We start from the raw sequence: 9,777 nt of genomic DNA, 5'->3' as shown, positions 1-9,777 counted from the left end.
TTATTTTGAAACTTAAAAAAAAATAAAAATCTAAAGACTCAAGCTATCGAGCTCGTCACTAAATTTCAAATTACCCCATTTAAGCCATTAAATTTATCAATTTTAGACTATTATGTTAACTTTTTTTTTTTTTTTTTTGAATGCTACTGGCTCTATTACATTGTAGTATCTGTTCATATACTTTCTCAACCTACTGAAACACAAAGAACCAATAACGCCTCCACTAAGGCTCGAACTCATAATCTTCCAAATGGAAGTCCAACCCAGATACCATTAGACCACATAGTCCTGGTGACTATTATGTTAACTTTCTTATCGAGTTTACAATTTTTTTTTACCCAACCCAAAAGATTAGGTCACCATCACAAGATATAGTGCAGCTAACAAGTTGAAGAAATTTGCTAATGGTTATATTTGTGAATGAATATGATTACAGAAGGCTTCCGAAGCGTACATATAAACACACAGAGAGTTGAATCAAAGGCGACCGACGACGTTGGAGAGTTACAAAGAGCGAGCGACGATGAATAGCGGGCAGAATAAGGCCGGCCGGGAACCAAACAAATTTGTAGCACATAACCAGTCATGCATGCATGGCTTCATCACTTCCCTCAAGATTATTATATCAACCCCTCAGATTTAATTTCTCTCTCACGATTACTGGTTTCTTGAATTGGCGCCCCATTCCATGGCTTCTGCAACTGCTCTCTTGCGTTCTTCTTCTGCAGACACTCCGTTGTCGCGGGTTTCTTGCTCTTCCGGCGAGGCGGCGACGGCGGCGGTGGAATCGGATCCCTTTTCTAGCCCATCAGAGAGATAGCTGAGAGCGCTAACCACGTCGGTCATCAATGGCCTCACTTCCGGATCTTCTTCCAGGCATATTGACGCCACTGCAACTGCCTGCTTAAAGCTTTTCTCCGGCGCTTTCCCTTTCAGACGTGGATCAAGTAGTTCGAACACTCTGGTCTGATCTTTAAAAATAGGGTAGGCCTGTAAATGCATTAAAAGTTTATATTGTTAGTCACACCAAGAAAGCAACTATTATATTAAGGTGTCAGTGTGCTTGAGATTAATCTTCTTTTGTGAGTTCGCAAATCAAGGAGCTCTTGGGAATTGGTACATTTTTTTGTACGAGAATCATACTGGTTCCAATTCTGAACCGTGGATTCATCGTCCCAGGAAATGATAAATCGGTGGTTCAAATATTTTCTTCTCCGGTTTAAAACTGGAACCAGAACCGACGATTTTGGTTTTCGATTTTAATAAATCAGAATCGAAATCTTAGGTTCAAACAGAACCATGGTCATCCTTAGGTGCCCGCAATCCCTACCAAAAGGTGCATTTTGAGTAATGCTCACTTTGTGATCCTAGTCGATAAATATGATCAGTTTCAACTAAGAAGGTAATTAAACAACTCGCACCAGAAATTGTACGTAATTGAAATCTTATGATTACCAAATTAATTGTCTAATAAATTTGATTCAAATTTTTCAAAAATTGGAAAAGTCTATGATTGGTAAACGGGAATTTTATAATAGACTTACCCAGTTAACCAACATTTGATCACGGCTTTTTCCCAAAGGATCTACTGCTCTCTTTCCGGTGATTATTTCCAGCAAGACAACTCCGAAGCTATAAACATCGGACTTGATGCTTAGGTGGCCGGTTCTTTGGTACTCCGGCGCACAGTAACCGTATGTCCCCATTATTCTGGAAGAAACATGGGAGTTATCTCCCACAGGCCCGACCTTGGCTAACCCGAAATCAGACAGCTTCCCATTGAATTCCTTGTCGAGCAAGATGTTTGAGGACTTGAGGTCTCGGTAGATCACCGGCGGATTAGCCATGTCGTGCAAATATTCCAAGCCTTTGGCTGCGTGTAACGCAATTTTCATCCTCTTGTACCAATCCAATGGAGCTTGCTTTGGTGGAAGATCTGAAGAAAAAGTATGAATGTATATATATATTCACTTAAGCTTTCAAACTTATAAGAAAAACCATGTAGTATTCCTTAATTACCAAACACTTTTCTACAATCAACTAATGTTATCAACTAGTTATACTCTCTAATTAACCAAATCAGCTAACAGCCATTTACCAAACAGGGCTAGTGGCATGTATATGAAAAAAGTTTCTTACCAAATAAATGGTCTTCAAGACAGCCTAATGGCATGTACTCATAAACCAGAAGTCTCTGATCTCCATCGGCACAATATCCAATCAAATTGACAAGGTGTTGATGGTGCAGAAGGCTGAGCATGAAGACCTCCACGAGGAATTCTTTGTTTCCTTGCAATCCATTACGGTCGAGTTGCTTCACTGCGACAATCTGATCGACAATTGGGAAAACAAACCGGATAATTCATTCATGGCAAAACATCATAGCGCTAGGAGAAACATATACGAATTGAACTCCATTGATGTTAGTACCTGGCTGGTCTTCTCCAAGCGGCCCTTGTAAACGTGCCCAAATCCCCCTTCACCGATCAGACATTCTTGCCGGAAATTGTTCGTCGCCGCCGCCAGTTCCCTGAACGTGAAAGTCTGGGCTGCAATATTGGAGTTGCTTCCATCGCTATTGGCCTTCTGATCCCCTGGAATAAGTAACAAATTTTAATTTGAGCTCACAAAAACGAAATCTCAAGGACATAATTGAGTGATAGGAATAATACTAGTCCCCGATAGAAATCATCACACAAGAGGATGAATTTTGCGTTCTTATTCACAATTTGATACTCAGAAATTGACTGAGCTACTAGGGCAAATTCTAAAACAGTAAAACCCTAGCTTCATCAACAAAGACGATACGCTCAATTACCGCGCTGAGGCGGCGGCTGCGGCTTCGGAAAGCGAACTCTATGATGAGCATTATCGTCAGCCGGCGAAACCCCGTTTCTCTTGCTGTTTATCCTCTTCGACGCCTTCCATTTCTGAGATACAAAACACGAAAAACAGCTCATGTTTCCAGAACCGATAGATCGACAAAATCAAAATCAAAATCCACCAACGATAATGCCTCTGATCGATCTCGGTTCCGTATTATAATCAGAATGATCAGCCCTACAATCGCTGCCTTCGAGATGGAGCCCCTTCAATTCGTTTCGATTCCAAACAGGTAATGCCTAATCAGATCGAAACTCGATTCTTCGATGTCTAATCCTTGAATCTAAAATCAATCGCGAATGAACCACCTTCAAAAATTCCGATGAAAAGATAATCTGGAAACGGATGATCTTTAATTTGACCAATGCAATGTGCAGTGGTCTATATGTATACACATGCATGCATATTCCTGAATTACGCACGACAGAGAAGAAATGTATCGTCGAAAAACCAGGATTCAAAGATTCGGCATTTACTATATATATATATCTATACTTAGAGCGTTTATCAATCTGAGGAAGCCATGCTCAGGTAAGGGGTAAGAAGAGAGAAAGATAGGGCGGGGATTTGCTTAGTTGCTTTATATGAATTAAATTCCCAGCAGAAAATGGAGGCATCTGGGAAGCTAATAAGGGAGAATTTGTGATGGTTAGTTCTTGCTTGCTCACCACCTAAATATTAATGGAGAATTTTACAATATCGTAAATTACAAATTTTTAATATTGTTAATGTGTGTATTATGTGTTTTCTAAAGTTATGTATATATATATATATATATATATTTTTTTTTTATGTACATCTGGTAAAGCGTAAGGTATAATTTTATAAAGCACACAACATTGTAAAGCTTTTTAACGATTAGTCTACCCATCATAGTCATCTGGTTTTTGGTTTACATACATATTTTTTGAAAATTTTTCTACTCGAGAGGAGTCTAATTGATTATTTCCGTGACAATCCAAAATATGGTTTTCAGTGAAATAGAGATTTTTTTTGAAAAGCAACCAAACTAAATTTCATCATCAGAAAACAAAGTGTTCATAATAAAGGAGGAACATCAAACCAAACAATACAATAATCAGACGAAGAACAGATCTCCCTACAAGCAAATGGACAACCCGATTCGCTGATCGTTTAGCAAAATAAAAATACAAATCAACAATAATAGAGGCTGCCATGCATGCAATATCTTTAATATCGTCAACAATAAGATCAAAACAAGACTCTCCCGAACCTCCATGCAAAGCATTGAAAAGCTAATTTAGTTTGCAGATACGTCTTCCATCTTTGTCTACCTTCCTGTCGGCGCTGCAACTAACATTATTCGCAACAAAATCATCGAACGCTAACCGATTCATCAATTCGATATCGGGTTCGCTCCGTTAGGAACTTCATGCTTGCCGCCTTCAAACTCCATCCCGCCACCACCACCAGAAGAAGAAGAAGCATAAAGGCTTTTTCTTGGGGTGAAGGTCATTGTTGCCGTAGCTGATGGTTCGGTTTTAGTGTCTGATTTTCCCATGAGATCAGGCAAAGGAGAAAACACAGTAAAGATGAAGAGTGCAAGAAGGAAAGCAGAGGTTTGGGATTTTATCGGTGCCATGTAATTTGCATTTACAAGATGAGAATGTTAGTTAGACTCAAGACCATATCTCACAACGGATGATTTTAAGTTTGTATACAGTGAAGTGACAAATTCTATATGGTTGCGTGCATTTAATGTTGCTTTAGATGATATTGTTAATGGGATTTTATGGGTTTAGATGTTGACGGAATGAATTAGCATTTATTCTTTACAAGAAGTGTTCATATGACGAAACAAATAGCACAACAGTCAACAGAAATCTGATTCTAAATTGTAGTGATTCCAGCTGCTAATAATGTTTATCTATTAATATGCATTTCATCTGTTAAATAACTATGTTGCACACCCTTGAGGGCTAGTGTTTGTGTCTCAGAAACATGTATTTTCTTTGTACATTTCATGCCCTAGATTTCCCATTTCTCAATTTCTGTGCAACTTAGTTCTCAAATGATAAACAATGAGGTCTACCCAATTTGTAAAAATACATATTTTAGGCATAAATCTTGTGTAAAACCGTCTTACATAAGATATATAATACTACACAAGACTTACATATTACACGTCTTACATGAAACGGTCTCATACAAGATTTATTCGTTTTTAGAGTTGTTTTCAAATTTGGTTTGGAGAATGTTATCCAGATAAAAAAGTTGGAGTTTCAAGTGGCAAACAACGAGCCATTTGGAATCCATTAGTACATCAAGAAGTTCTCAAGCAAAAGAGATTGACTGACAAGTAAATGATGCAGAGCACATATTATCTTCTGTAATATACTTATGCTTATGAGATAAGTTTCGCCAAGTTATTTACCCTTCAATATAAACAGAAAGATATTTCCATAAGCATTTAGCCAAAGCGTTGTTTAAGGACTAAACATTTTCATTAAAGAGAATACAATGATCAAAATTTTCTTGCGAGTACAGCATGACGAGGAAAATGATCCAGTCACTAGTAGAAAGAATAAGCGCACTCCATATCTCACCTCCATCTAAGGGATTGCCTTATACCAGTATAGATGAGTCCCAGAGATCGCCCAATCAAGCAAACTAGAAAGAATGAGATTGCATCGCTGACCTTGGCTATGACGGTTCTTATCATGGGCATGGCGATATCAGACAATTCAAGGAAAAGACTGAAGTAATATCTCCTGTAATATACAAGAAAAGCATGATAAGTCGATAACCAAATACATAAGATCACCAAAGACCTGCCCCTTCTACTTAATGCACTGCTCTTATGGATTTTAATCCTTAACAATCAATAGAGAACACAACTTTCAATCAATTTGAAGCAAAAGGAATTACTAGAAAAACGAAATAAAACAAAAAAAATTGAACGGTGATGCAGTGGTGGTAAAAATTTTAATGGGAAATGTCATGCAAATTTTTGAAGTCTATTATTGAACTCCAATAAGGCAATAATAAGTAGATAAAAGCAAAGAAGATATATGGGGCAGAGGATTGTACGTACCACCCAGTTAGGGACCTTAGTTCTTTGGTGCGCTTAACAGCTATAGATACTTGGTAGATAAAGGCAACATGTAAGGGAGATGCTACAGTTTCAGATCTCATCACACCAAGCTTTTTCCACCAATGATGGTTTTCATCTTTTCTTTTACCGCGTTCCCCAATGGGTTGGCATTCAAATGTGCTCAAGTCAAAGCGGTCTTCATACATTGATACAACTGCTTCCATGTTCTGACGCAACCACCTGTGCATGGCCACCTGTTAAAAATTAGGTTAAACTTTATAAAACCCAATCATAATCATACATGAATTGATATGCTTATTGCTTTTACAATTAAGTCTCTTCAAAACCTAGCTTGTGGTTCATAACCACATCTAAAATCCTTCTTCAATCACACATGCCCTGCATTAGTCAAACAAAATGCCTTCCCTGTTTCATACAAAAGCCTCTGCCTCTTCACCAGTCTAACTGTGAGGAAATCGGGGAATAGTTATAGTGTTATGTTGAGTATGCGGTATGTCCCAAGTCAGATTATTTTGGTGCTCAGAAATAAAATGCCACATGAACAAAAAGCAAGGAAATCTAGTAAGGGGTGAAAACTCTGTAAACTTTCTCTCTGGCTCTCAAGATGAAAATATCGATTGACCTTAAACTTGTATTAGAGAAATGTTTTACCTCATTCCTCAATTTCTGTAGTTCTCGGGTAGATAAAGTACACAAACTCAAACCAAGACTGTTCATTTCATTTGACACTCTACTATCAACTGAAATAAGCTCCAAATACATGCTTGCAGCCCCTTCTGCCAGTGTAATCACCAAATCCTCTAATATGGCCAACCCATGCTCATTGAAAAAGCTATGGTCATAATAGGCACCACTCCTGTTGAAGAATACTTTTAAGACAGTCAGGAAAATAGTCAAACTGCATGTTCCTCCCATAAAGAAGACAGGTGGCCAGCAGAATTAGGCCGATGATTTAGCTTCCAGAATTTATGAGTGTCACATAATTGTTACTTTTCACTAAGTTACTTTCAAAGTGGTAGTATTTTAAGTTTTCTATGCACACCAAATTCATTTGAAAAAGAACTAATGTTCTCCAAGCCTTTTTAAATGCCATGAAAAGATCTAACATTCCTCCTTTCTTTCTTTCTTTCTTCTTATTCTTATGTTTTTTGTTTTTTTTTTGTTTTTTTTGTTTTTTTTGTTTTTTGTTTTTTTTTGTTTTTTTTCCATTCCATCTGATTCAGAAATTGAGTGAATGACCATTTTGCCAACTTTCTATATTTCCAAACAATTGACAAGTCAATAAAGAGCAACTAAAATTTGCAGGCATCATCAACAAACACTTAAATAGAGAATAGATAAGCAAGAATAGCAATAATCATATCAAGAACCTGATGAGTCCAAATTTAATAACAGATACCAATTCTGCATAAAGGTCCTCCTTGCCCAACTTTCTGATATTCTGCAAAATACCTCCATCCTCATCCAACGTATCAACCATTGAACAAAGACACATCTGATAATAAGAGGGAAAAACATCTAAGAGTAATTGTATAATAGGATTTATATTTGTTTACAATATAAGCTAAAAATTATATGATAATAAAGGATAGTTTTCTAAAATACTCTGTCAATGTTGCTCTTTCCTAATGATAGCTCCTCCTCCAGCCAAGTCACACATAATTGCTTGCTGGATTTTTGAATGATTTCAGTAAAAAGTGCCAACTTGTCCAAGCTTTCAGTAGCCAATTTTTGAGAAAGACTATCAACCTGTAACACACAGTTATATCAAACTGCATTAGTTGAAAGGAAGATGGATGCAATCAACAAAGAAGGCAACCCATTTTTAAGGATGGTTATGTTTCTATTTTCCTCTATTCATTATGCTTGACCAAAAAAAAAAAGAAGACAAAATTAAAAATTAAAAAAAAAAAAAGGACAAAATTATCATATTTTTTACATCCATGTGCTCTCTATATTTATATTGCAGATGGAATTTTTTAAATATAATTAGATGAACTCTGAGAAGTGGCTACTAATTATTTAGTCGGCATGCACAAATTTTTTAACTGATCATGATTAATGCAGAGACTGCAGAAAAGCAACTCTCATTCTCATGGCTCATCTGGCTTCTTAGCTGATAATGGTCAATACATAAATTTACAAGGCAATGATAGAGACAGTGCCTGCCTCTTTCTTGAGCAACTGAAAAGAAGCCCAAAGTAAACGCAGCCTAGGACCTTCAGCAATGGCAGACAAACTAGAAAGCTGTCTTGTACGGTTCTGTTCATATTCATTGGCTGAAATGCTTAATTCCATCCCCTGTTTTAGGGCAAGCAGGGAATTTGAAAGTTTTCTTTCCACTACATCCCAAACAAACTGCAATTTAGTGTCTTCTTCATTCTTCTTTGTACTGCAATTTTAGGAAAATTTTGCAATTACTCAAGTCAAATGCAGAACAGCAAGACTACAATATTTTCATTTAGAACAAACCATTGTCTGATAATTCTCTTACCTACCCGGAAGGGACGTCTCTTTAGGGAAGACATAATCATATGAGATTCTCTCTACTGTGTTTGCTAGAGACTTCTCTGAGGGAATCACACCGGCCATGTAAGTAAGGAATATACTTGTCATTAGAAGCATTTGGTCCATAGTAGGGACCCAATCAGAAGTTGCAACATCACTAAGATCAAAGAGAGAACCAAAGCAAAAACACCTTTGACAACTTCCCTCATTCACATATCCCTTCATTTTTGTAGAATGAGGTGCAACAAGCCCTTTGGCACTCCATAGTGACAGCTGGGAAATGTTATGATTTTCAAGGTAAAGCTTCCTGAAACACAAAAAGCAAATTGCAAAATAAAATCGTCGAACAATTCAATGCTTTTCGTAGCTCAACAAAAGTCATCGGATCTATGATAAAACACAGAGGTACTATTAATTAAAATCCAGTGGTAGACCCCAGGCACCAGCTGTCCCAAATGTCATCACATCCAATGAAATTTTAATAATTGGTTTAGAAATTCTAACCTTCTTATTAGAATTTGTGAACTTCTAGGCACAAAAAGTTGCTGTCTTGAAAAATTCGCAACCATATGCATCTTAACATTCGATGGAATGGTTGCAAAATGTGTAATTCTAAATCAAAATGTTCTGTTGCTTGCATACATATTGCAAACTGTTCAGATACTCCAGCCTTCCAAAGTTCCAATGCAGTAACTACACAGCACCAAAAAAAAAAAAAAAAAAAAAAAAAAACCAATTACAATTTACAATACTAATAACAGTCAAAAGGAAAATAACATTCCCTTGTTGAAATCCATAGTTTCCTCGAAATCCATCATACCTACACTTTCTAATGAACACAAGAAGCATTTCTCAATACTGGCCCTAGATACTAGACATTCATCTACAGAAAAATCATCACTAAATAGATTATAAACTTCCTTTAGACTACTACTAAAGCAGCTATGCTCAAACACCAATGCAACAACTGATCTCATTCCAAGCTAACTCAGCACCTAATGAATTATCGAGTTCATATCAAAATCGAGCTAGATTTCGCTCTTCTCCATAAACATACAGAAATTTTACCTCCCGCCAAACTAATTTAGCAATTCACTACATTTACAGATAACAGTGCGTGCGAATTAAGCGTCCAAAGCAAAACATTCACGAATGATTTCATTTTAAAGGAGAAATGTAACTGAGCAGCTGGAGAGAGAATGCAATGAATCCATGGATTACATTCGTTGACCATCAGAGAATGGTCTTTGAACAGCTAGGGTTTGGGAGATTAAAGGCGACAGCAAAGCGACGGCGGCGGCGAAATAGAT

General features: G+C 37.1%; 2 protein-coding genes across 6 annotated transcripts in view; both read right to left on the bottom strand.

The window, feature by feature from the left end:
- Positions 1-326: 326 nt before the first annotated feature.
- LOC109161970 (serine/threonine-protein kinase At3g07070-like) lies at positions 327-3,467 on the bottom strand. Of its 2 annotated transcripts, none has more exons than XM_019310577.1 (5): positions 2,809-2,970; positions 2,431-2,594; positions 2,140-2,329; positions 1,545-1,936; positions 327-990 (listed from the first exon to the last, which is right to left on the bottom strand). In XM_019310577.1, the coding sequence occupies exons 1-5, from the start codon at positions 2,867-2,869 to the stop codon at positions 658-660; spliced, it is 1,140 nt and encodes a 379-aa protein (XP_019166122.1). In that variant the 5' UTR covers positions 2,870-2,970; the 3' UTR covers positions 327-657. The 2 variants fall into 2 exon arrangements, with proteins under 2 accessions (XP_019166122.1, XP_019166112.1); XM_019310567.1 differs by having other exon boundaries at positions 339-990; positions 2,819-3,467.
- A 1,789-nt stretch (positions 3,468-5,256) lies between these two features.
- The window catches only part of LOC109161946, a 4,638-nt gene continuing 117 nt past the window's right edge, over positions 5,257-9,777 (bottom strand). Inside the window, exons 1-9 of one of the 4 annotated variants that reach the window (XM_019310555.1) lie at positions 9,689-9,765; positions 8,972-9,160; positions 8,454-8,774; positions 8,129-8,351; positions 7,565-7,708; positions 7,330-7,454; positions 6,611-6,815; positions 5,939-6,192; positions 5,257-5,615 (exon numbers count right to left, since the gene is read on the bottom strand). In XM_019310555.1, coding sequence (XP_019166100.1) covers positions 5,447-5,615; positions 5,939-6,192; positions 6,611-6,815; positions 7,330-7,454; positions 7,565-7,708; positions 8,129-8,351; positions 8,454-8,774; positions 8,972-9,042 — 1,512 coding nt within the window. In that variant the 5' untranslated portion in view covers positions 9,043-9,160; positions 9,689-9,765 and the 3' untranslated portion in view covers positions 5,257-5,446. The other 3 variants (XM_019310541.1, XM_019310547.1, XM_019310534.1) reach the window with 3 other exon arrangements.

The sequence above is a fragment of the Ipomoea nil genome, unplaced genomic scaffold (genome assembly GCF_001879475.1).
Source record: "Ipomoea nil cultivar Tokyo-kokei standard unplaced genomic scaffold, Asagao_1.1 scaffold0302, whole genome shotgun sequence".
Lineage (NCBI taxonomy): Eukaryota > Viridiplantae > Streptophyta > Magnoliopsida > Solanales > Convolvulaceae > Ipomoea > Ipomoea nil.
The sequence above is the reverse complement of the archived record's forward strand: the minus strand, read 5'-3'. Positions and strand labels throughout refer to the sequence as shown.

What these genes read in the sequence shown, in the direction of transcription:
- LOC109161970 (XM_019310567.1), bottom strand. Translation starts at nt 2,960, where the DNA reads ATGAGCTGTTTTTCGTGTTTTGTATCTCAGAAATGGAAGGCGTCGAAG. An exon ending in GCAGCCGCCGCCTCAGCGCG is followed by an intron (nt 2,595 to 2,818) that starts GTAATTGAGCGT and finishes TACTTATTCCAG; the next exon opens with GGGATCAGAAGGCCAATAGC. An exon ending in ATCAAATGTTGGTTAACTGG is followed by an intron (nt 991 to 1,544) that starts GTAAGTCTATTA and finishes ATGCATTTACAG; the next exon opens with GCCTACCCTATTTTTAAAGA.